General features: G+C 37.1%; 1 protein-coding gene across 2 annotated transcripts; it reads left to right on the forward strand.

The window, feature by feature from the left end:
* Window positions 1-59: 59 nt before the first annotated feature.
* SELENOF (selenoprotein F) lies at window positions 60-27926 on the forward strand. Of its 2 annotated transcripts, none has more exons than XM_023932133.2 (5): window positions 60-678; window positions 3726-3893; window positions 14780-14843; window positions 22519-22568; window positions 24192-25187. In XM_023932133.2, exons 1-5 carry the CDS (start codon window positions 610-612, stop codon window positions 24321-24323), a joined length of 483 nt encoding a protein of 160 aa, XP_023787901.1. In that variant the 5' UTR covers window positions 60-609; the 3' UTR covers window positions 24324-25187. The 2 variants fall into 2 exon arrangements, 1 of the variants encoding a protein (XP_023787901.1); XR_015273668.1 differs by having other exon boundaries at window positions 98-534; window positions 24192-27926.

Here is a 27926-nt window from a genome sequence, read left to right on the forward strand (position 1 = left end):
CCCGCCCCCGCCCCCACTGCCGCCGGGCCCCGCGGCGGGCCCCGCCTCGCGGCCCCGCCATTGGGCGGTGCTGCCGTGACCCCGCCTCTCGCGCAGTCCGATTGGCCCGGTGCGGGAATCGCTCCGCCTCCCCCGCCGCTCTGAGCCGCCGGAGCGGGGCGATGTCCCGCCTACATGCGTCCCTTCCAGATTGGAAGGCGCTGATTGAAGTCCCGCCCATCCGCCCAACCTCGTTGGGCACAGCCACCACTGCCCGTGGGGAAAGTACAATACTATTGGTCGGAGCGGCTGTCAGTCATCGGGCTGGGGCCGATGCGCCGGTTGGCAGCCGTTCCCAAGAAAGGGGAAAGGGCTTTATTCGGGGTTGCTTTCGCAATGCCCGATCAGCGTTGAGGAACGGCAGTTCCTCCGGCCTCGCTGCAAAGCGCCGCTCGGAACAAACAAAAATATCTTTGCTCAAGAATTCCAGAAGATATTCTGGGTTAGCTCGTGGTGCCGGGGCTGGGAGCAAGGCTACCTCTCCCGCATCAGGCGGTATGTCGGTCACCCGCGGTGGGAGAGGTCCTTGCGCGGCCCCCGCGGCGCTGGCAGGGGCGTTCCGGCACCAAGATGGCGGCGGCGGCCGAGCTGGGGGCGCTGGGGCGGCGCTGGCTCTGCTGGCTCCTGGGGCTGCAGGCGGTGAGAGCCGGATCCGGCGCGTTCGCGGCTGGCGCGGCCGCAGTTCCTCAGAGAAAGGGCGGGTGTGAGGGCGGGGGAGGCGGCGTGAGACGTGTCCCGGTGCGGGAAGCGCGGACGCCTCCTCCCTCTCCTGCGGCCGTGGCCGCCTCTTGCTTTCCATGTCGGAGACTGGTCTCTGCTTCTGTCTTGTTTCTAAAACAGTTTGTATTGGCGCTGCCTTTTTTTTTTTAATTCGGTAATTTTTTTTGTGTATGAAAGCAAAGCAACAGTGTAACGCGTACTTGGAGCCAAAACTTTGAAGAAGAAAATACTGATGAATTGAGGTGCATCACTTGCTAAGTGTCTGAAATCATCTTGTTCTGATGGAAATTTACTTTCTGAAGTGTGAAGGGTTTTTCCAGTCCCAGTCAGAGACATTTACGACGTTTAGAGTATTTATTGTTTCAGGAAAATAATCATATTTAGTTAAGATACTAAAAATAGAGTAAAAATATTAGAGATATTAAATAAAAATATTAAAAATAGAGAGACCTCTATTTCTTTTTTTTCTACACCGCTCTGTGGTTTTACTCTCAAGTTTTTTTGAGCTTGCTATGTAACCAAAACTACTTGAGTGAGGAATTGTCATGTGATGGAGCCTTTACTTGCTTTCATACACTGTTAGTGTTTTGGTTGGTTTTCTCACATAGACACAACCCAAAAAACATTCTCAGGAGAGTATTGACCTTACTTTCGCAGATTATTTAGGGGTCTGTTGGGCAAAGGTGTGAGGAGAGAGGCTGCTGGAAGCAAAGTGCCAATGCCAGTAGCCCTGTTATTGCTCCGAGGGGAACAGATTTAAAAGATGACAGTAAATCTTTTTTGCCATCAAAGGGGTGGATGGCAAGCAGCAAGATGCAAGAAAATTGTTTTAGTTACTACCATCGTTAATTTAATAAGTGAGCAGTAATTAAAATGTAGCTTCAGCTGTGTTTGGAATGCTCCTTAAGGGCTTTTTATTATTTATTTATTTATTATTTATATTTATTATATATTATTATTTTATTTTTTATTTTATTTTTTTTTAAACTGTGTCATTGTTGTATTTCTTATTGCCAGTATCACTCAGAAAAAAGAAATACTTGAGAAAGATAGATACTAAATACTTTGAAAAATAAATACCTTAGTAAAAATCCTAAAAAAAAGGATAAATTATTCCAGTAGAACAGGGTTTCATTTTTACTTACCTGTTATACAGTGTCCTGGAGGAAGAAGAAAAATAGCTTTCTGGCAGACAGAATAGTGATTTCAGAATACCTTTTTTTTGTGTATTATACTTCTCTGTTCATGCTTTAACTCTTATTTTTTTAGCATATCTGTATCTGGAAATAGAGTAATGAGGCACCTAATATATTTTCTACTAATTCTCAATCCATAATATTTTTAACTGTCACATAAGGGGCATCTATTTCCTTCAGCAGTAGGTTGGCCACTTCAGCAGAAGAAATGGGGCTTGCCTCTGTCTTACTTGGCTGTGCTGCATGGATTAAATGGCATGTGAATGTGAAGAGAAGTCTGTTCTGCTGAATGACAAACTTACTTTTTCTTCTGTACTTTTCTGTTTGGCCCAGTATAATTCTTCTGATTCTTGGCTGTTATCATCCAGTTGAGTTTGCTGGTGCCTTGTCACTTGCCTCAGAACACAGTGGTGCTGATTGTAATGTTGGTGCTTTGGATGTAGTAAGTTTTGCCTGGGGTCTTTTACCCAGACTGAAAAGCATTTGGGAAAGCTGCCTTCTTTCTCTCCATTCTTAATTCCCTCTCTCACTTTTTCCCCTCCAAAGCAGGCAGCTAGGAGGGAAGGTTTAAAGCTAAGGTGTGAGAAATACATATGTAGAAAAGTGGGAATTTGCTACAAGAAAGACATTGAGGGGCTGGAGTGAGCCCAGAGAAGGACAGTGGAGCTGGGGAAGGGTCTGGAGCGCAGGTTCTGTGAGGAGCAGCTGGGGGAGCTCAGTCTGGAAGAAAGGAGGATCAGAGGGAACTTACCAGCCTCTACAACTGCCTGGAAAGGAGGGTGTAGCCTGGTGGGGGTTGGCCTCTTGTCCTAGGTAGCATGTGATGGGATGAGAAAAGCATGCCTCAGGTTGCACAAGAGAAAGTTTAGGTAGGATATTAGGAATAATTCACTGAAAAGGTGGTCAGGGACTGGAATGGGCTGCCCAGGAAAGTGGTGGAATCACTGGAAGTGTTCAAAAGACATATGGATGTGGCACTTGGGACAGGGTTTGTGGCTGAACACTGTGGTGCTGGGTTAATGATTGGACTCAGTAATGATCTTAGAGGTCTTTCCCAACCTTAGTGATTCTATGAGAATAAACCCCAAGTAACATGTAAATGTTGTCATTGGTTGTGCTGCCCATAAAAAGCAGAACTGGTGTTTTACACAGAAGCCATGTAATTGAATTGCCTGTAATAAAGTATTACTGATAAATCAGAATTGCAGGTTTTTGTCTGCACTTCCACTTACAGTATATGCCATTTTCCTGTAACATTAATGCTAACATGAAATTAAAATCCTACCTGTATGTCTTGTTGAGCAGTTTGGTTAATTTCATCACTTTCTGGTTGTGTTTTTCCTGAGCTTAGCTGTTACATTACTTTCCATGAGTGTTTTTAGTGATCTGAAACTTACTGAAATTCTTTACAGAGAAGAGGCTTTGAAAAGCTGTAAACATGTGCATTTAAGTTGAGTCATTACCTTCGGGTTTTCTTCTTAACTTGAAGTTAGCAATAGGAAAGCAGTAGGGTATCAGAAGCGTATCTAAATTAATTTTGGCAGGTCTGATACTTTGAAATGTACATATTATGAGTGTCTCAAATTCTCTGTTAGTTTAAGATCCTTTTTCTCAACAGGGTGGTGTTTTGAACCCCTGGGCAGACTATTTGGGCATTACTGTAAAGCAGTCACAAGAGACTTACTTGTTCTTTCTAATCTTTATAGCATTTAAAGTCATCTTTAAAAAAAAAAAAAAGATACTAAAGTGTAACATTGTGTTGACTTTCAGGTAAGTGTTTATGGAGCACAGCTGTCATCCGAAGCTTGCAGGGAGCTGGGCTTCTCCAGTAACTTGCTGTGCAGTTCCTGCAACCTTCTTGGGCAGTTCAGTCTGAATCAGTTGGATCCGTTCTGCAGGGAGTGCTGCCAAGAAGAAGCTCAGCTGGAAACTAGAAAGGTGAGTTTTGGACCAAATTCCTTGTGGAATAATTTAACATGTCATGTTTATGAAACTTTTCATTAAAAAAAATATATGAGAATCTGAATTATCATTTCGAGAGGAACATGCAGCATTTATTCATAGCCCAATATACAGGATCTAGATATGCAGGGTTGCCATACTGCTGTAAAACAATGTCCCTGTACCAACAGGGGAATCTTTAGTTCTTTGGCAGCCCTTCTCTGGTGTGATGTGACCAGAGGTGGGAACTATATCCAGCTTCTTTTAAAAGGAAGATACATGGGATTGGAAGAGGGCAGAAGAAGAGGATGAGGAGAGTGGTGCTTGATGGCAGCTCCTGCTTGGTCACTGACCTGTAGCATAAGGGCCAGGATAGCTCAGTTTAGTCCTGGGCAACAAAAGGCTGGTGCAGCCTTCAGGTCAGTTCCTGGTGTGGCACAAACCTGATAGGAGCAGGACTGCTCACCTCCATCCTGCAGCAGTGACAACAGCTGGATATTTTGGGAATGGTCTCTCTCAGAGCTCATACTGTGCTTTAATCAGTTTAAGGCAAAACCTTTCTTTTATCTGCGGTAAATAAATATCTGTTCCTTAAGGCATGTTATCAATGAAGAATTTTTAGAGTTCTTGAAAAGAATACGCATTTTCTAATATGTGGTAATTTAAAAGTTCAAGAATATAGTGAAGACATATCAATCACCAAAATAGTAGAGGTTTCAAGGATGAGAAGTGCTGAAATTATTTTTAGTGGCTAGGAGGTAATGAAATAAGTGACATAATGAAATTAATGCGGAAATCTAGCAGGTTTTTTCTGTCAATTAAATTCAGCCTAATATTTAAAAAGGAAAGTCTGCCTTTCAATTTTAGTAAAACCAGTAATTACAGTTCTAGGTACAATATATTAAGTATCAAGAAGCATATGTTTGAGATTGGCAGAGAATTAATAATTAGTAGTTTCCTAATACTGACAAACTTTAAGTTGTAAATTTTATGTATTAATGAAGTAGTATTTCAATGCAGTCCTTATAGGACTTGATATGTAAGGCTTTTTCTTTGCTAGATATAGAAACCTTATAAAGGAAAGTTTGTTTTGGGGAAAGCTTCAGTTCTTTTAAATGTATATATATATATATAAATATGTACATATCTATACATATGCATAAACAAAACTTGAAGTTTCAAAATAAGGTCTTAATGAAATGTACTATCAGGGAGTGGCAGAATAGAAAGGGTCTCCAGCATGCTCAGTAACAGTTGTGCTGGCAGCAGCAGCAAGGCTTCCTGTCCTTGTGTAAGGAGAAGATGCTTTAATTTGCTCAGGGAATATTCTTAGAGTTTTGCCTCTGTGCACAAGATGTAGCACAAGAACTTATGGAGCAGGACAATTTCTGTTGTCATTTGATGAGAAAATAAGCTAGAGGAGTTACAGTGCATTTCTGTCAATGTAACCTCTGAGAAAAACGTCTTAACAATTTTAACAATTTATCAGTAACATACTTAAGGATGTAACTTAGTTTGTACTGTAAACATTGCATTAATAAAAGTTGGATCAAATAACACATATTAATAGATACTCTTCTGAATTTCCTGAATCAGACATAGATTTCATTGTGTGGATAATTACACTTTCTGTGTAAGAATAAGGAAATGCCATTTTGTGGTCAGGACTTTACACTGTAAATATTATTAATCTGAAAACGTCTTTATTTTATGATCAATGTAGTAAAATAAATAGCACAGAGCTGGACAGGGTCTTAAAGTTTTTTGACAAATTCCTTCAGTGTAGACCAGATTTCCTTGTATATTCACAGGAAGCAAGAAATTGTATGATGTAAGTTGTTAGGTTTTTTTAATCTATTTGTGTTGGTTTACCCAGTTTCATTTTCTGCTTGGGCTTTGTGGTAAATGTGAACAATGTAGATTTTGATTATTAATTTATCTTTTTTTATTTCTGTGACATTTCTGAAGAAATGTAATACAAATGTCCAAATGAGATTTGGAGCTAATACGGTGAGCATCAGCTTAAATTATAGGAGCAATTATGATGGTATTTTCTTACATTTATATATCTGAGTTTGAATGCAGGCTTTCCGTATTGTGTACATTAATAGAAATACTGGATTGTTCTAACATTATGATTATATGGTTTATTATAGCATCATTTCTAATTTTCTTATGAGTGCTGTATCAGAAAGTGAAAAATTTTTATACTGTTACTACTGCTTAGAAATATATATTTCAGATTTTGTGATTGATTGGAGGTTTTACTTTTTTTTTTTTTTTTTAAACTCATACTCAGTGACTTCTCTTGAAGACTAGCCAGTGGAAGATTAGTATTTAGAGACAGTTAATATTATCTTGAAAGATTGTATTCAGAGTCATCAAATTTGAATTGACTTATGTTTTAATATAGTGCTGATTGTAACACATATCTGTAATTGAGCTTGAGATTTTACTATAACATAAAAAATTACAATAAAATTTTTAGTAGCTTCTTGCTAAACAAGAATTTTCATGCTAGGTATGCAGGCTATGGAAACTGAATTCTGCCTTTTGCTATAATTTTTCCTTTTCCTTGTTGATTTGTTTTTTCCCTGTTACCACAGAAATCTTCTTTCAAATGAAAATTTGATATTAAAGAGTGAATGAATGTTGAAAGTTCTTAAAGGTTTCTTTTTTTCCTACCTTTTTGCGTGTAGAATTTTTCATCTTACTCTGAAAACCTGCGTCTCAATGTAAGATGTTTGACTTTCTGATTAGCAGCCTGGCATGTTGCTGAGCTCCAGAGCTGTGGTGCTCTGGATTTTGCTAAAGCTGTGACTCCATACTTGAACATCCTCCAAGTACAAGAATCATTCTTCTCTGAACCACAGTCCCAGTACGTGAGGTAGCTCACTCGTTGCCTGAGCAGGTATTGCTTCCCAGGAGGTGGCAGAGCATGTTGGTTGTCTGTGCTACAAACAGACTTGCCAGCTACTGGAGTTCCAGGACATGCTTCAGGATTTTAATTTTACTCTCTTTGCAATTACATGGCAAATACTAGAAATGGGGAAAGCAAGAGTTAGTTTATTGCATGACTTGTGCCCGAGTTCTAAACGAGAATTTAAAATTAAAGGTAATAGCACATCTATCTGAGAATTTTTACATAATTGCTGCTTTCCACAAATGATCTGTGAAATACCCTCAGGCCTCAAAATATTTCATGCTGCATAGTATCAGTACAGCCTCAAATGAGATGTTTACAGATTTGAACTGTTATATAGCCTTGAAAGAAGTGTATTTATTAATCCTGCTCTTGTTATTGGTCCAGTAGTTTGTGAATTGACATTGTGGAAAATAGCTGTGAGATATTCATGTTACATAAAATTTGTCTTGCTCTGAACTTCTGCTGACACCTGTTCAGTGAAATATTTTAATTACTTCATAATTGGACTGTGGGTTAAATGAAAAAATGTTTTGGTTATTTTCTCTTCCTCTAGAGATTTTGTATGCCGTCTCAGACTAATTCAGAAGCCAGCTTAAACAGTATTGCTTTAGACAGCTGCAAGTTTTAAGCCTCAGTCTGTCAGATGCAGAGTACTGCTGGTGTGTAAAACATAGAAGGATGAAATGGAGGTGAAGCTAACTGTGCGTGAAATTGTAGTAGCAGGAGAGATTGTCCATATTTTGCAGTAGCTGAAAATAGCTGCACTCCATCTGCAGCTTCGCTTAGGCTGTGTGATCATTTCAGACATAGCTATAAGCATATTCCATTAATTGTTTATCATAATCTTATATTTATCTCAGCAATGTATCTGTGTCAAAATCCAAATTGATTTTAAAAATCAACTCTGTGATAAAATTTGCAATACATTAAATTTCACAGTTGCACTATGCAGGGTTGCTACAACCCAGAACAGTTATCAATATAGCTAAATGGAGCTTTGAAAAATATATTTTGCTCACTAATATGTGTTGAACTTTAGCATTTTAAATTTCTACTGTCAAGTATTTGTCATATTGTAATGTAAAGGGCTTGGTGACTTAGAAAACATGACACCAGATACAATGACTAGGTGCTTCTTCTATTAAAAACCAACGAATCAAATTGAAAGCTTTTTTAAAACTCCACCCTTTTACATGTGTAGAATTCTTAAATGTGCTCTTATAAATTACAAGGCAGAATGAGGTGACATTCTTGTTCAGACTTACTTTTTAAAACTGAAAAAAGAATTTACAAAATTCACAATTATTGCTGGAAGTAGAATAACTTGAAGTGCTTTTAATGCTTCAGGCTACTCCTGTGTGACCCAATTTACATTCATTTTTCAGGTTTGTTTTTTTCTTTTCATTACACTAATTAAAGTGCTACACTCAAATTGCTGTTGACTGCTTTCTTGTTCTGCCAGAGGCTCTTAACATGAATAGTTCCACTCTCATTGGAGCTTCCACTTTTCAACTCAATGGTTAAAAACAGAGAACTACTTAGAATTCACTTACATCTCAGAAATGTAAAGTAAGTCATATCAATGCTTACAGAAATTAATTAGAATTTTAGTTTACTTCTTCTAGCTGTTTCTCAAAGCCCACATCTTTTTCTGTCTTTTGATGTGTCCTGTAAAGTCTCTTGGATACTTGTAGAAAATCAAATTATTTTTTTACCTATATGTATTCCTTATATCTAATGTGTTACACAAAAATGGTATAAACTCATTGGTTTTCTAGCAAGTGTGACTTCAAAAATAGTGTGATTCAATGACAGCATATTTTATTTAACATTCAGGTAAATAATCAGGACTTTCTAATTAAGACTAATATGTCATATGGTGTCCTTTCAAAGTTTGCTTTTAACTAAATGTCCCATACAGTTCATACAGGAATGATTTTATGGGCTATATTAATAGGGAAGTTAGGGGAACTGAGGTGATGCTGTTCTCTCTAATTGAGAAAGTCTCTTACCAGTACTATTCCTTCAAAATATTATTCACAACCATTCCTTGTACTACAAGTGTGCTGCAATGGATGTCCTTCTCAAGAACTTTTCCATGTACACTCTTTCCCTTCCCTCTGTACATGATGTTATTGGCAATGAAAATTAATGTTGACAAGAAGTAGTCCTAGATAAGGAAGGTGCAGCAAACTAGTCGATGCCTAAGACAGAAATTTACTGCCTTTTGTTTGGCTCAGATTCACCAAGTGTTCATCTCTGTCAGATAAACCAAGATAAAATATATTATCTGTCTGTAATAGGGTAAGCCTTACCCATGGAAGAGCTCTATCTGATCTTATCAGTGAAGAAAAAATAGATTAGGAAAACTACAAATGTGAATTTCCTAAATGTGAGTTTCAGTTGTTGATGTGCTTCTGTGCTGGTCAATGGAATAGCTTTAGCTAATTAATGCTGACCATCTAGATAAAGTACTGGCATTTGACTCTACAAGTGAAACTTCAAAAAGTAAAAGTCTCAAAATTTAAGAAGCACACAAGGTCAAATAAATATCTCATAAAATCTGTTCTCACTGTTTTCTTTTGAAAGCATCTTTCCAAGATGTTTTATTTTTTAACAAAAGCATGGACTGGAGAATAAAGCAGATGTTCAGTGATTCTACTTCTAGAGGTAAGTAGGTGCTTATATAGAATCAGATAGTATAGACCAGAATTGAAACTTGACCTGTTGACTTCCTATGTGTATTCTTTCGTTTGCGTAATTCTGACTATGTCCAAGTGAGAGCCTGTACATAGGAACCCCTTCTCTGTCACCCTTCTCTATTCCACTCTGCTCTCCACCTCCACTCACACTGGATATTCATACCACCTAATACAAGCGACAGCTCCAGAGGTCTGAAGCTGGTGGTTGCTCAGCTTCTCCATTTTCTTTCTCACCCTTGGCCAGAACTCTTGCTTACATGAACTCACACCAAACATTGCAGAGACCAAAGTTAATAAAAATAGGCTGCCAGGAGCAGAAGTTGGTTTGGAACTTTTTGGTGATATTGGATTTAAACAGCAGAAATGTTTAGAGAAGCCTGCAAGGAGGGTATCGTTCAGCAACAAAAATAGTGATGGATGATACATTTCCTGTATACTGAAGAATGTAATAGTAATGCACAATTATATTTTGTATGTACAGAATAAAAAGTCTCCTTTGAGTTTCCTACTCAAAGCAGACCTCAAATGAGGATCTCCAAGAATGCAGCTTATACAGTCTTCCTTAATAAATTATTTCAGTGCTTAAAGCCCATGATTGTGACTTTTTTTCAGCCTTATACTCAGTTGGAATTTCCTTCCACACAAATAAATGAGAGCTTAGATCCTGCTCAGCTTTGTTCAGAGCGATTTGCTGGTAATACATATCGCTAATCACAGGAGTAGTGCTGATTCACATAACTGGCTTTTGACTGTTAGACTCTGTTTCCACACTCTTATTAGAGTTAGGCATCTCCCTTCACAGGATAATGAGCTGTCAGTGGTAGAAGTTGCTTTGTTGCTAAATTTACTGATGACATCAGTTCAGAATGATGTGTGTGTGTAGCAATGACTTTTTTGGCTTTCTGTATTACAGAGCAGTAATTCATAATGTTCCTGGCAGTGAGGCTTTTCTGACTGCTCCCTGTTAAGCCACAGATTCTTACTCATGTTCTGCCTCCAGGATAAGGAAAGAAAAGAGTGATTTTGGAAACCTTAAGCTATCCATATAAGGGCATTCTCTCCCATAGAAAGTATTTCATAGTTTGTATTGCATTGTTTATTATTTTAAAGTTTTCTAGTTTAGAATACGAATTTTCTGGTAAAAGTCACAAATGAACTGCTAGTTAGAAGAGTTTAGAAAAAAAACTAAAGAAACTTTAAACAAAATCTCTTTTGGCTGTAAATTTCTCAGAAGAACAAATATTAGTTAACCTGTTTTAATTTCTCTGTGTGTGGATGGAATACAGTAAAAATTAAGTTGCATGCTTTCATAAAAGAGATAATTCACCCTATTTTTCAGTACCATTTTGCATATACCAAGGAACTAGCTATTAAGAATAATTACTTCCATGTTTTTCCTGAAATTTTTTTAAGTCTTTAAGAGATGAGGAGCTGTCTTCTGCAGACCTGCTTATATCATAATATGAAATTAAACTGGCAGTGAATTTTATAAGAACATTGTTTACCTTAGAAAAAGAGTTGTTACTAAATGTTTAACAGAAGATAATCTTGTACCTGAGGCAAGTGAAAATTCTAGATGTTTAGCTGTTGTCCTAAGTTTGCTTTTCTGCTTGTTCTCAGAACCTGGCTATTTTTTAAAAAATGTTTGATATTAGGAGAGGACAGTTCACACATATTGGAGGGAATCCAGGTACCATGAAGTAGCTTTTGACCCTTTTGTGGCTCTGCCTTAACTGTTTAATTTCACGTTTTAAGACATGCTGGTACTGTCAGCTGATTACAAACAGCTGTACAAATCCAGCCTGACTGACACTTTGTAACCTGTGTCAGGCAGGCTCACCCTGAGTCAACAGTTAGAAGAAAGCAGCATGCAAAGCTTAAGTGTCATAGAAGTAAAATTAGATATAACTTGCTGTATGTTATTAAACTTTTTTGTCACCTTTGAGCTAACATAATTTTATTATGATCAAGGAGCAATCTCTGTTCAATACCACTTTGCAGTTCAGTTTGGTCTGGATTCCTGTTTGGTTGTAAACATTTATGGTTATGTAGCAGGAATGTCATTTTTCTTCTGGAGTTTTCACCATGAGTAACTGGTAACAATACCATATCAATGTATAAATGAAGTACTGCTGGAATTGTGTTGCAGAAATTGTGTCATTTCTCTCTCTAGTAGCAGGTGAAATGTTTTCATTCATGTAAGTTAAAGCTCCTTATTTTTACAATGCATATTTTTAATTAGCACAATTCTTCTGCAAAAAGGTGTTGTTCTGCTATAATTAGCATTCTCATTCATAATTAAAGCAGACATGACCAATAATGTGGTTTGTCTCTTCTCACTTGTGAATAGGCTGTCCTGATTGCATCAGTATGAGCTGTCACTAGGGTTTCAGGTGCTTTCCAAAAACTTTAGAATAAAACTGAACTCAAGTTGATGCTTTGGAAAGGATGAGGCAAAAGTTCAGATATTGTCAATGTAACCTTAGAAAATATGCTCTTAGAATGTTGTAAAAAAAGCTAAGTTTTTTTTTTAGATGCTTACATGAATTGGCACTTGTTTTGGATGTTAACATGGACACCAGAAATACTTAGAAAGCCTTTATTTCATTGCTTCTAGTACTAAACTCAGTTTCTGAGCACTAAAACAAGTGAAGCATTACTTTAAAATGAACTGACTCATGAGTTAAGCATTGTGTAATGAACTGACTCGAAATGTTTGTGTGCCTCCATGCTGAGTGATACATGTCATTCTTGTTAATACTTGAACACAGTGACTGCCTTCACAAGGAAATTTGGAGAACATCTGCTCTGGACACAATGACATGGTAGATATTAACAGCTAGGCTTTTGTGGTAGGCTAAGTGATGCAAATAAACCTGGGATTTTTGCAAAAGATACCTTTGTTTAGAGTTATAAATGAAGCCAGTTGATTCTTCTTTTTTTCTGGTCTAGCCATCAAGAAAGCAGCTGTTTGTCCCAGCATGAATCTAAACCTTTTTGTACCAGAACAGTTGGGTTTCAATTATGGCATAATTATAAGCTCAAAATTTAGACATCAATGATTGAGCTGTTTTCTTTGTTAAATTTCTATCAGATACTGGCCAGGAGTTACAAAGTGGGAGTAGTGAGTTGTTACAAAATGTCTTACATATTTTAGATTCCTACAGTGATTTTGTTCCATAAAAATTCTTGTTTGGAAGGAAAAGACTAAGAATAATTTGCAGTAATAAGTATTGAAAAATGCTTCATTTTACCGTTGTCCTAAATTTGCGTGTGCTTATCTTATGATAGACATACATAAAATAGCTAATTAACTAGATAGAAGACTATTTATTCCTTTGTCTACGTCTTTATACTGCCTTGATAGAAAACTGCAGATAAATAACTGTCCGTATCAGAGAAATCAGTATAAATGTTCAGTGGATTAGTGAGTGTGCAGAGAAATATCTAAATCTAGAATTGCTGATAGAACTGTTAAATATTTTTTTCTAACCACAAAGAGAAAAGGTGAGGTTTATGAACCCCTCCATGTTTCCATGTGTCCTTTTTCTTCCATCTTCGTAATTACTTAATGTTTTAATTCCAGAGGAATTTTAATTATTCAAGCTAGTATCTGAGTTGTTTACCACTGCCTTTTTAAATTAAAACCTTGATTTGAGTGGTGAAAAAGCTTCTTGGAAGTCTGGTGTTTATGATCTCTTGAGTATTGTTTCATAGTATTTCTGGGTTTTAACAGTCAAATCTTAGGTTTTTATCTTAAATACAATGTTTAGTTGAAAATGTATCTGTAGTTAGACAAATTTCTGAGATGCTGTTCTGAACAGATAATGCAGTGTAACATTCTCTTTTCAGTTTCCCGTGAAGGTAATGATTACTGATTTGTTATGCCAAGAGAGAAGTTGAAATTTCCCTGCAAGTGATTAGAGTATTTCTTACGTTCTAATTCATAGCATTTAAGCAAATACTGAGTTGGCCCCGAATCAGAATTTGGATATTTAGAAATGAACTTGTATTTCTGGCTGTCCATAATGCCTCCATACAATAGGTGACGGAATGTTAATAAAATTGTGTTTGAGATTTCTGTCATATCATGTGTGGTTTGCTTTTTCAGCGTGGTTCATGAAGGTTAGTTTTAATTAATTTGCGGTTCATATTTTAAGTGAAACATGAATTTAGGTAATTTCAGTGAGGTTATATTTTTCTATACTTAGACTTGCACATTTGTTATGAGAACACTGTCTAAAAGAAAATGAATGCAGAGATTTAAATTGTCTGTAAAAGGTAATGAATTAAATTACAAATTTTTAAATTAAGCTAATTCAGTTTGCTTATCTATAAGCAGTGGGGTTTAAGGCTTAGAAGGGTGTGATTCGGTATGCAGTATTATATATATAGTATATATGCTATGTGTAACATTAAAATGCCTAGCTTTGGAGTATGAAGTTCTATTTTTGTAGCTGGAAAATCTGTTGTTAATTTAAGATTCACCAAACTATAGAATCATTTGCATCTTGCAGAAAGAATCACAAAATAACCTAAAAATATGACAGTATGCAAGATAATTAGGTGAATGGTTTTTAAATTTAGATAATTTATAAAATTGAAATTAACTTATATTTTAAGACTGAATCTGAGTATTTTGCATAGCTGACAGAAGTGATTGGCAAGTATCAAAGTTAGCCCAGCCTGTACATATTACTTCACCTAAGGCCTGTTAATGTGATCTGACTTCTTTCTGTAAACACAATGAATTAAAGTCAACCAATAGCCCAGAAGGGAAATTTAAAGTCCCTGTATTATCTTTATTATAAGTATTTCACTGTCCATGTTAAGTTTAAAGTGGCAACTAAAATTTCATTTAATGAGATTAAATGATTAATGATTAATAACTTTGGGAAGGAAGAAATAGTTTTCCCTGTTAATAACCTGTAATTCCCATTGTAACATGTCCAGTTGCATTTTTTTAAATGAAATTTTACTTACACCAACAGTATATCTCAAATGATCTTTTTTTTTTGTTTTTACATTTTTACTGTAATGAATGAAAATTATCATGTATCTTATGTGAACAGTCAGTTGTTGCATAATCAGAGACAGGTTTAGAACTGTGATTCTGTCTAGGATCTTACTTGTAATTAGCATCAACAGTGTGGCATATTGTCTCCTCAGAGAAAAATACTTCAACAGATAACACATTATAAATAAACCAGTCATTTAGATTACTTTTGCCATTAACCTTCTGTTTATTATTACAGCTTTATGCAGGAGCTGTCCTAGAAGTATGTGGATGAAAATTGGGAAGGTTCCCTCAAGTCCAGGGTAAGTAAAGCCGCTCATATTCCTTCGAATATGAAATACTGTCACAGCTGAATGACAAAAGGTACTCTTAAGTACATTACAAGTAGCCATAAATTCAGTATATTATATCAGTAAAGTTACATTGATCTGAGACTCATAGAACTGGTCTCCAGTAATTGATAGATGAAATTATATTGTGCACTTATGGAACAATTTTATTTTCACAGATCCTGCCATGTAATTGTTTTATCAGTGGATAATGACAGTCAACTAACAGGAATGGAATACAGTAGTGTAAGAGGAAAATCAGTACCATCAGTGTCTGGTGGTAGGAAGTTGCTAGAAAAGAACCTGTGAGAATTTCAAACTGGACTTTTCTTATAAATTAGGGAAGAGCTTAGGATAGCAGTAGTATGGTTATTTTGGGGTTTTTTCCTACAATGAGGACCCTAATACCGTACTTTCTAATACTGTACTTGGGACATAGCTGGACGTAAGTACTAATTTAGCTTTAGAATTTAAAACTGCAAAAACAGCATGTTTCCATCTACTGTGGGAAGTATTAATACCTCCCTGTTTGAAGGCTGGTTGTGGAAAAAGATAAGGTTTTAAAACATGTTACAATTTACATAAGTTGTACTGCATTATATCTTTTCCTGCCACCTCTGCCCACGCAGTTGAATTGAATGATTGCAAGGCCAGACCAAAGCTCTTTTCTCTTTTCCTCTGTACAAAAATGTCAAAATGAGAATTCTTTAAATGACTTGTCCTACTTGAGGGGTGTGAGGAGATTAACTTCATTAGTGCAGGAGTCCATATTATCTCCGTGACCATTCAAATTTAGCAAACATAAAAATGTTCCCAACTGGTGTTGCCCATTCACTCAGCTGCTTTATGATTCTGGATTTGTAACAGTTAAGTGCTCATTTGAGCCATAGGTTTGAAGGAAAAGTTTAACCTGTTAGCCTGACTCCAGCCTGCATTGTGTCCTCAGTTATCTTCAGGTGTAGGTCCTTGAAGGGAATGTCCCTCAATTCTTGCTGTGTGCACACTTTGAAACATGTTCCAAAGACTTGGAATGGTGCAAAAGGGAAAACTTGAAAATTGTGACTAGGTTTTTTTGTTTATTTCAATTCTTGGTTATCTAAACCTCCTCAAATATTTACATTCCATTAATCATATGGCTTACTTCTTGAAGTGGCTGGATACATTTCATTGTTTTTTAAGAAGGATCTCTGTTTTGACCCAGTTTTGATTTTGACAGTATTTTGTACATTAAGAATTGAAAAAGGACTGAGTAGTGCACTTAAATTTCTCTTTTGTGTTTTCATCACCAATTTGTGCAGCCACTCAATCTAAAACAAATTTATCTTAAACAAATTTACAGCTAGGGTATTACAAGAGGTTGGAAAATGGGATATGTATTAGAAGCATACTTAGAATTTTTTAAAAGCAGTAGACTATATTCTTTCAGCTGGTATTTGTCTTCACACTAGTATTAACCTCAGAATACTCAGATTTTCTCCTTTATTTTAACTTTTAACAGAAACAGTATTTAATGTCTCCATCTTAAGACATTTACTTTCAAGAAGTGTTTTTATTTCAGCTTTTCACTTGGACATTTGCTATGGACGTAAGGTTGGCTCAAGGTCATGCTGATGGTTTTGAAGCATTGTCTTTGTAGGCTTCATTGAACTGTGCAGACTGTCACTGACAATGTCTCATTACAAATAACTCAATCCTTTTTCATAGCTTCTGTGAGGGTTTTGTTAAGAGTTTCTTTAGATGTGTTTGGTTTTTCTTCTCAGAATATACAGAGAATGGCATTGTTAATTGCAGATTGTGTGTATATTAGAATTACATGGATTAGTGTAACGTATGTAACTGTGAAGTCTTGACCTTTAAGTACCTGTGTAAATTGTTTTGTCACTTGGCTTAGTCCCACAGACATTGATGTTTCTCAGACTGTCTGGATTGTTTTATTTGGCTAAAGAATGAACAGTGTTGTTCTGTTGGTTTTTTTTGTTGCGGTTGGATTTTTTTTCTTGTGAGATTCACATTTAAATAGTTAAAGATTGAAATCAGTTGAATTAATAAAAAGGTTTGTAAGAGTTACACAGTTGGAAGAAGCTGTGGGTTGCTCAGTCCTTCACTATTAAAGTTTCTTTCAAAATTACTGGTTATATAAGCTGTATATTCAGCTATAAACAGTTGCTTAATACACCTGTGTGCCTGAGATGTGAGAATCGTTACATATGGAATATATCTGTACATACTAGGAAGGCAGAGGAGTGAGAAGTGGTGACAAAAATCTAGTCCTCAGCAAGAGGATGGAAAAGTCTGGTCTTCAGCAAGATTATCTCAGTCTTGAACTGGATGTTATTGTTTGTAGTGTCACACCAAAGTACTAAATTTGGCTTTTGTGAATATGGCCAAGCATGTCTATTAGGTATTTCAGATACAGTTTCTTGTGGTAAGTCTGGTAACAGACCATATTTCTGTATGTCTCTTTTAAATTCAGTACTGAAACAGTCTTATTGATAAGTTTCCCTTAAAAATAAATAGCCCTATTATAAATGCTGTACTCTAAAATTAATTGCTGTATTACATATATTTTGAAACTGTTCTGTATAAAACTGTTCTTAAATATTTGTCATTTAAAAACACTCCATCAAAGTACAATATTAAAACCTAAGTGAGAAGATTCATAGATAAAGCAATATCTTAATATACCAGGTAACACATTGACAGTTTTTGGCTGACATCCATAAAACTAAGGCTCTGGAATAGAATAATGAATTGGCTGGGTCAGTGATTAATGTAGCATATTTGTTTTATGTTGACTTTTCAGTGGCAGCTGTGTTCTTTTCAGCATGAAATAGGAGATCAGTGTTTAGACTCCTACATTCTCTCCAGTTTGTTTAAAAAAACAAATGAGACTGTTTTTTTCAATGAACATTCCTTTCATATTTCTCTCCATTCTTTTTTTTTTTTAATCAAATAATTCTCACCTTTCCTTGTGTGACTCTTTTAGTTAAGAAATGGTTGTGTTCCCAGCAAATCTGTTCCAGAAACAAAGTCCTTAATCCTCAGACTCATGCAGTGTGCACCTACATTAAATCCTCTGACTTCAGAGTCAAACACCACTTTCATATCACCCAAGTTCTCCAAGTGTTAAGGGGATTCATTTAGCTACTAAAATGTAATTTCTTACGAGATTGTATTGTATTAGGTAAGATCACTCATTTCCTAGTAATTTTAATCTGTAATTCATAAATACTGACAAAAGAAAGTTAGAAAATTATATTAACCTTAAATCTTGCACGGATAAAAGCATTACTAAAACTCTTGCTAAGAAATATGTATATTACAGTGGGAGACATTCATTGCTTTATCATAATCTTTTGTGAGCAGATGACACACTAATTAAAACAATACTTCCCTGCAGATTCAAAAATGTCTCTTGCCCAACTGCTTGTACAAAGTACCCTGTCTTTTGGATTTTTTGAAGTTTTTTCTTCAGGCTTGATTTGAGCTCTGGCTTGGATTAATTTCTGAAAGCATGTGGTGCTTTTTATAAAATCATGAACAGCTGCATTGTAACTTGATTAATAGACTACAAATAGTAGTTATTGATGTGTCATATGAATTCTTAAATTTAAATTTTTATCCCAAACTGAGGTCCCTAAAAGGTACAGAGTTATAGTCATTAAAATGTAAATAAGTGCTTGCTGTGTGCTGTAGTTCAGTCTTTTTGCTCAGCTTTCATGATAACTTTCGAAGCAAACTCATACCATCTTCAGAGCTGCAGAGCATGTATTTGTCCCCAAAACAAATGTCTGAAGGAAGACATTAATGCTCTTGTCTTGCCCAGTGATTTATGTATTCACATTTCTAGCAAGTATTGCCAATTTTCTTAGCAATGCTCTGCTGTTAGTGGCATTATTCAATGTTGGAATTTCCTGTCTTCCTAAAATGTCCCTCTCTTAGTCTACCTTTTGTTTAGGTTTTTCTTTTTCATGGCTTTAATACTTGATAATTGGCAATGCCTTAGTAAAATGACTTTTAATTCAAGTTCATTTCAGGTACAAAATGGTCAAGTCTGTATAGTCGAGTCCTTTGTGCCTTTATTATATAAAACTGTGCAACGTTATGCACAAACTTGGGTCTCCAGTAGAATTTCTTATTTTCAAATGGCTTGTGTCTAATAATTCACAGCCAAGCAAGCAGGCTACCCTTTAGCTTATCTGAAGTAATATTACACTTGCTTTCTGTTTATTCAGGTTAACTCAGAGCAACTGTTTGTTCTGCTTGGGGAGATGTTTCATGTCCATATTGGGTCAGGAAGTTCTCTTATGCTGTGTCCTGCTGCACCTCAGAGAATAGTGCAGGTGTGTGTGTAGATATACACAGACTTGCCCTTTTGGCCACAGTGATTCTTAGATTCCTGCAGTCTCCATTTAGGGCTCTGGGATTTAATTCCAACAAACTAGTTTTCACACACTTTCTTATTACACTTCTGTGTTTGGTATCGAAACAAATGGACATTATAACAATAGCAGTGAGTTCTCCATTCTACTGTGTTCATAGGTAGAGGCTGCTTTTAGATCTTTAAAAGCACTGTTCAATGGAGGCCAGGCTTTAGAATGCTTTTACACACTTGATACTTTTCTGGCCTTGTAGCCGTAGTTGATTGTGGTGCGATCCTTTCTGCTCTTCAGGAACACCTCAGGAGCACTTCCAACAGAAGTGCTTTGGTACTGTTCATGGTTTGTCAGAGCATAAGGTGAAGTGATTTTGCAAAGCTGTCTGGAGAGCAGCTCTGACTTCTGGTCCGGCGTTTAATTCAGCAGAACATGGTGTCATGGCACCGAGCTCAGAGTTCATCTTACACAAGTCACAATGGAAAATGCCTCTCCTGCTCACCCATGGATAGATTAGAGAAAGGTTTGTTTCTCTGTGGTGTGTAATTTCTAAAGTTGCTACAGAGAAAAGAAAATGGGGAGATAGCCTGGGTAAGATTTAGTATTAAACACCAAACTACTAAATAATGGTGTGTAGATGTGCAAGTACCATTTAGACATAGAACCATAAGAAGCAATATTGATGTCAGGGTATAGAGGGGAAACTGTTGGAGCAATGTGAAGGTGGAGCATTTGCACCATATCCCATGATAAGCAGGCAGTCATGTGTCCCTAAATATCCTAAAAATGTAGCTGCATCTGACTTCCTAACCTCATCATTTCAAAGGCTGCTAATTCAACTCAAGGGCTGATTTTGTGGAAAGAAAAAAAACAAGTGTTTGATGGGATAATCTGTGTTTTTAATGCATGTCAGTATTTGAGTTTCTCATTACAGCTTCCAAAATTCAGAATATACAAATTATTTGTACATTGAGTGTTTTTCTTTGTTACATTGCAAACTCAAGTGAGTGATGCAGAAAGTCACTATGATCAGCATTAGAAATAAATATGCCATAACAGAAACTAATTTTGTTCAGGAAATTTCAGGAAAAATGTTCTGTAGTGCTTCAGCTTTCAGAAGATTAAGACATTTGACATTGATACAAGTGTGTAATAGCTACTTTTAGTGTAGCAGGGTGTAATGCTGCCTATAGAATACTTTCCTCTTCCACCTAATGCTGTTCCCACTTTATGTGAGTTTGTTCAGTCCAACACTGCAGCCAGAGAACAGCCTCTCGTGTCCAAGTAAGCTTTTATCTGTCAAATCCTCACACCTGTTACAAGCTTAAAGTGCTGTAACTTGAGGGCCCTCCCAAAGGCTATTTTTTATTAGTCAAGTTCCAAAGTTTGGATTTGCTTCAGAAACTTCATCCATTTTACTATGCTTTCTTAGCATTTTGCAATTAGTTACCCACTGTACTGACTACTTCTTACAACCTTCTTTTCATATAAAGCCCTAGAGACTGATTTCAGCTTTAGATTTAAGGTGAAGAAAAATGTGGAAAAATTCCTCCAGAAACACTTCAATAGTCTGTGGACTTAACAAAGAGTAAGAAATGTCTTTGCTGCTTTTTTACACATTACTTTTGATGACAGCCAAAACAACATATCACAAGGGCATGGGAAACACCAAAGTTGAAAATACATCTTTGACTTTAAATCAGAATCGAACTGCAATATGTGAGCAAGTACTGGTTATTTTGTGCTATTTGAAATTGTTATACACAGCTTACAATATAATATTAGTGCATAGTCCTGTAGAAGGAATAAAGACAACTCTCATTTTCTTCAGGGGCCTGGTACATCTGGCAACTCCATGAGCCCTTGGTATTTTTTTACCTTGTTTGTATTGTGTAGTAGTTGGTGGAGCAAGCAGAGTATATGATTTTTACCTGTTCTGGGAGCTCGGTGGAAGAGAGAAGAAAATATATGCCACTCTGTATAACCATGCTGAGAAAGTGTTAAGGTAACTGTCCGCAGTAATGTAAAGATAGGTATAAAGATGCCAGGGGATAGCTCTGCAATTACTGGGAAAGCACTACACTTTGTCAAGCAGTATGAAACATTAGTCCTGAGGTTGCACTCATCTCCATGCACCAGCTGGATGCACTGCAATTTGTGAGAGATTCATTGTTGTCTAACCTTGAAAAAGCAGCTTTAACATGCAGCTGGCACTCTTGTAGGAGCCAGTCTGTACTGACAGGATTCATCCTTGGGGAGATGCTACTGAGATACTACAGGAGCATCCTGAATCCACTTAATGTCAATATAGATACTAAATTCAGCTTTTAGCACAACCTGACTTTGAAAAGGAAGAACAAGGACTGTTATTTTCTAAATAAATTTTAAATATTTCTAGAACTCAGTCATTCATTAGGGTGAAGTGCTTGGAAGTAGAGGATTATGCTCACACTTTGTCCTGAAACACTGCATACTGTCTTTTCAGAGTTAAGGGTAATGCAAGGTCTGAGTTGTGCTGTAGGGACACAGGGCCTGTGCTGCTGTTAGCACCTGCTGGCATGTGCTGCAAGTGAGGAGTGGTGCAGCAGCAACCCACCTCACACCTGGCCTTCTCTCCAGGTAGCTGCCTGACAGCCCATACAGCTTCAGGAGTGTCAAGACAAGAGGAAATACGAGCTTCTTTTCCTGTTCCCTGGCTTTGTTTTCTTGATGGTATTCAACACATAATGTCAGAGATCTCTGCAAGACAAGATTGTCCGTCTTGTTCACCAGAATAACACCTCTCCCCACAGCTTCCTGTGCAGCCTGTCCCCCGCAGAGCTGCGGCGTGTGTGCAGTGTGCTGATGAGATGGGTGTCACATTCAGCCTCCCTCACAAAGCTGATCCTCAGCCAGACTTTGATCGCTCCAACGCTTTTCCTCACATTTGCGTAGCAGCAGCATATGGGCCAGTCTGCTGAAGGCTGTCAGCTGTGCGTGCAGATAAACTGCCTTACGCAGTTGCACTAGTGTTCAAGGAAAATCCAACAGATAGAATTTTTGTTTGGACTGCTAACAAAAATAGGTGTTCCTTTGGCGTAATAAGATTAGTATTATTAATTTTGTGAAGGTACTAAGATTTTAACATTTAAATATATCCTAAAGCATAATTAAAAAAATTAATTTGGGGAATACTTATTTGAAAGCAAATCTACTTAAAGTAAATTTTAAAGTAAATATATTTTATGTAAGTAGAGAAGAATTTGATTTTCTCTCTTTTCTCCAAACTGTAGCTTTTGTCAGGAGTGATAAGCCAAAACTCTTCAGGGGACTGCAAATCAAGGTAAGTAGTAGCCTAACTTTTTTGTTTGTGATGTTAAGAAGAACTAGGTTTGGTGGAGACAGTCCTTTGGATTGTTCCCTATATGCTGATCAAGTAATCCTTCAGTAGAGGACAGATATTTGCATTGCCAGTGTGAATCATTGTAAGTTCCTGCTAGTAATGTTGATTTGTTTACTGCTCAGTAACTGTTTGGTACTGATTCTTTGGTGGTGGTGAGGTTTTGGTTTATTTTATTCTTGTTTGGTTGGTTTTAATCCCAGAAAAAATATAATTATAGCAGATGGGAAAAGAATCTGAGGAATGTTTATATTCTGTTCTTACTTTATAGATATCTTGGATTTACTCAAGCTTTATGTCATAGTTTCTTTTTCTCCTGTTTTGTTCTCCCCTAGTTTTCTTATGGAGCTGCCATTTCCATACATTCAGTGATTCTTGGGTTTTTCTTTTTCTCTGTTCTATTATGCTGGTTTGTTTCTGTATACTTCAGACATCCAGCATTATACAAATGCATATACTGAACGGTGTTCCTTATAACTTGCATATATGCAAAGTTGCATAAGCTGCACTGCCTTAAGCTCCAACAATTCTTTGGTTTCAAGATCTAACCTAAGACTTCACCTTCCTCTTAAAGTCCTATGTGAACTTCAAGTGTACTTCTGAGATACACATCTTGATTCTCACATCTTGTGCTCCCATCTCTATTGCCCAAATGGCACCATCTGGAATCACTTCATAGCTGTGCATGGCTGCAATAAGTGATTTTTCTTCTCAGCAGCAGATTCTATGTAAAACAGATTTCCTCTGTCTGTCTCACACATTCATGTCTCCGTGTCCTCCAGTTTCTTTCAAAAGCTTTCTCTCCTTCTGTATGTCTGTTTCTTTTTACTTTGTAGGTTTATTGAACATCAGAGCAGTCTAGACTACAATTGGTATCAAGTACTACCAGAAAAAAAAAAAAAAGTGCAAATGAATCTTTTTATTTCACAAGACTTTGAAAACTCAATAGAGGTTCCACTGGCTTCATTAAGTAAAACCAACTAGGTTAGCTCAGTTGAGCAGTGGGATACTCCTGAGGAAATCTTTCCATACTTAAATGGTCAGAGCTTTCTGATACTGTTAAAAGCTTTTATTTGCATTACTTATTTTGGGACTTAGTGAGTTGGAGAAGCACTGAAGAATTATGTTACCAAGAAAGCATGGTAGGCACAGATACAACACAGCAAGAAAGAATGTGATTGCATTAGAAATTGATAGTCGAACTTTGACCTGTTAAAGTGTCCCAGAATTTCTAAAATGGTACAAAGGTTGTTGATTGTGTAAGAAAAATCATTCATCTAGCTTTAGTAACTTAAAACAGTTGGAGTAAATACCCTCCTTCAAAGCCAGGCCGATGGCATTGCCCCTCTGCACATGCATTAACTGCTGTGGCACACCAAGGAGAACAAAGAGATGTTTCTGACACCCACCCCCTTCATTTGACTTCTTCCTCCACTTTCCTCTCTCTGACATTAAATGTAAGTCAGAAGTCTGAACTGATTTAAATCACTTGAGAGCAGGGGCAGTGTTAGCATGGAGAATGCATTTCCCAACCAAGGTAACTGACTTCTCTTCTTTCCCCCCCAGTATGTGCGTGGTTCTGACCCTGTACTAAAGCTGCTGGATGACAGTGGGAACATTGCAGAAGAACTGAGCATCCTCAAATGGAATACAGATAGTGTGGAAGAATTTCTAAGTGAAAAACTAGAACGTGTATAAATCATTGCTTTCTGTCCTTTCCTTTTCATATTTTGTCATGGTAATCTTCTCAGATGAAGTGCACTACAATTGAAGAAACATTCCAACATCTATATTAGTTTTAAAATATCTGTTGTGCTGTACTAAACATCTTGTAATTAGAAAGGAAGCTTCAGCACACATATCTGACAAGTTGACAAACAGTAGGTTGTCTTAACATTATTATTTCACCTCTTGATGCATTTATCACTAAGAATGCTTTGTTTCAAAGTTAGTTATGCAAATCTCAGTTTGTTATAATCAGGTTTTTTTCCACAAATGCTCTTAAAACTGAAGAGCTTCAAATAATAGAAATGATTACCATGCTTTTTGTATGCTGCTCTTTCTTAAGGAAGTTAGAACCAAATGCAATTTATCTCCCAAAGAAACTTGGCTACTAATGCTCTCTTTCATTTGTATTTGAACTGTCTTTTTAAAGGAGCCTTGTTTACAGTGAGTACCTAATTCACAGGTTTGAAAGCTGATGGAGGAACTCATGCTCTGATATTGTGAAACATTTAGTAAGTACACTTTAGTGAAGACTACATAGAAAACCTCTGAGGTGTATGAAGTCAGATGTCAGGTGTGCTTTACATCAAATGTTTTGCTTCAGAAAACATGAGCTATAACTCGTGAAAAACTTTCCTTCCAACTTTCAGAAGTTTATTGGAAGTTTGTTTATGAAATTAATTTGGAAACTGTTCTTTTAAAATGTATATTTTTCTTTCTTAGTTGAAATTTATGTGAATAGGGAATATAGACAGTATGTATGGTAATGAGTCAAATCCATTAAGACTTGCTGGGTTTTTTCCACTTAGAGTCAATAAATATGGTAATCAAGAACAATGCGGGGTTTTTTTTTGAAGTCTAATTTGCAAATAAGTGTTCCCCGTAATTACTTCATGCTCCCCAGATTTGGGTTGGATGGGTGTTATGCAATGACCTGAAGTGGTACACAGTTTTTGTCTTCATATGTAATTTTATATCTCAAAACATTTCTCTATGATTTACAGACTTTATTCCAAACTTTAGAGAAGAAATCATCAGCTTCATAGCAGAACAATAAACCTGAGACTGAGACCATACTGAACTATCAGAAGTAATGCACTAAGATGATTCTTCAGTTTGAGTTTTTATTCCCAAAATATTCTTATAAACTCACAGAGGGAGTGTGTGCAGCTGACTCCTATTCTTGTGAATATGCTCCTGATCTTCCAGATGACTCAGTGTGAGACAGCTACAATAATGGTCACCAGTATCTTGGAGAAACATGACCTGTACATAAAGAGCACAAAAGAGCAGCTTGTGCTGACTTACCAGTCAAACATGGATTTGTTCTTGGGACATATGATGTGTTAGTCACCAGATGAGCTACAACCAAAACATGTGGCATGACAGTCCTGTATTCTGGTAGTAAAAATATGCTGCCATCCACTGGTCTTTTAATATGCTAACTATAAGCAATATTCGCCATTCCTGTGTTTGCCAACAAGGGATTTCAGTTTCTCTATTGACTTACCACATTTGTTTCAGCAGAATATTTTAACCTTGTTCGTCTCTCCAGCTTTACCATTCATCAGTGAGATTGCTTTATTTGATATCTATCAAATACTTCTCTTTGCTTTCCTCATTTTTTTTCCACTTCCTCCTGAACATGATAGCCAGCAGTTTTCTGACCTTCAGCCTCCCTTTTATTTCCATGTCTTCCTACTGCCAACTCACTATTTCACTACACAGATTTTGTCTTCCTACAGTAGATCCTTCATGGCTGCTCTTGTCTTTCAGAGAAGCAAGGAACTCACTCTTCAGTGCATAGGCTGGAGCTTATCTGGCTCTATCACTTCAGCCCTGGACAGGAGTGGGTCACACCCCAGGAGCAGGATGACCCGAGGTGTGACCGGAGCACTTGCTCTACGGCTTTTTGGCTGTCATTCTGCGCTCTGAGGAGACAAGGACGAGAGGGAGGTCTTTTGCATGGGATAATAGAGGATTTATTGTTCTGGGCAATCTTGGGGGAAAAAGACAGAAAATGAGAGCATGTAACAGCTGAAATAGGGAGGCGGTTCAAAGGGAGGGTACAAAGCATGAGCTAATCAGAAATATCCTGGGGAGGGTAAAAGGCAGAGTTCACAAAATCATCATCCAATGAGGGAGGTAGGGGGAGAAATTGGGTCACATGGACTAATCAAACGTTAAATTTTAGGGGATTTCCGAAGTGGAATTCAAAGCATGTGGTGGGTCTAAGGTAGGACTGACAGGAGATTCAGGGTAGATTGACAGCGTGGAGTGGGAGGATCTCATTTGGACCAAACCATCAACTTCAGCAATAACAGAATATACCATTACTAAGTAACACACTGCAACAGCTCTTGTACCAGAAGATGATCTTCCCAGACTGAAGAAGGATGATAGGCCAAAGAATTTCTCCTCCAGCATAACCAAGTTTTACAACAGTCCCAGTGCTTTTTCTGCAATTTCTGACCTTTTCCAGTACTGGTTCTCAAGTATTTTTATTAAGGACACTGGAAATAAGCTTTTCTCCCAGTTTCCTCCTAGGTTCCTGATTTTCCAATTCCTATTCCACATACTAATCTAGCCCTGGATTCATATTCCCATTTAAAAGCATGCACAAGGTACATTCCTATAATTCCCTGTATATAGGGACATATTGAGAGTTCTCACTGATTCTGTTACCGGGCTGCTGAGCCCTGATCCTACTCAATCTGCAGCTTTTAGCAAAAGCTAATTACCTACACTGCCTGACCTGTTGGCTGTGCTCCATGCTGTTCTAAAGTGTGGAATTCATGCTGTTCTGCCTTTATTCTTTCTCATTCTGTCCTTTAGATGATACTCAGGTTCTTGGCTCTACAGATGTGTTAGGAACATTTAACATTCTGGCATAAAAGAGCTAGGCTTTGTGCTAAAATAGGCAATTAGAGTGGGGAATAATTAATTTCTTTTGGAAATTCTTAAGTTTCTATTTATTGGTGAGAGGTTTTTTTTTCTCCAGTCTGCAGCTGTGAAAATTCATAGAGCTCAAAAGGTTATTTTGGTTTGTGGCAATTAACCACACAGAATACAAGGTTGAAAGCTCCTGTTTAAAAAGGAAGTGATTCATTTTTACTTATAGCCATGATAAGCACCCAGTGCTTCATGAAAGGCATTCACTCAGACTTATGTAAGAATTATTTAATTTTATATAATGCTCTTGTTGTGCCAAATCTTGAGAATTAATGGAAGGACAAATAAAAGCAGCAAGCATGCATGACTGAGTTGGAACATGAACTGTCCATCTACTACTCCTATCTTTAAGAAGGGAAAAAAGCAATCCTTTTGCAGGAGAGAATATCTGTGCTTCTAAGAAAAAAGTGTGTTGTACACTCCATTTTACCCATATATATGATGTGTAGAGGAACTTGAAGCATAGTGTGTAAGTCATTTGGAAGGACTTCCTGGGTTAGTCATAGATTCCTGTAATGTGAACCTGAATAACATCATTGTAGCAAGCAAAAATCTGTTTCAGAGCTAAGGGAAGCCTTCCAGCAGATATTAAAATCATGGGAATAAAGCAAGTATTCCACTCTG

This window comes from Cyanistes caeruleus, chromosome 9, assembly GCF_971803275.1.
Source record: "Cyanistes caeruleus chromosome 9, bCyaCae1.hap1.1, whole genome shotgun sequence".
NCBI classification, from domain to species: domain Eukaryota; kingdom Metazoa; phylum Chordata; class Aves; order Passeriformes; family Paridae; genus Cyanistes; species Cyanistes caeruleus.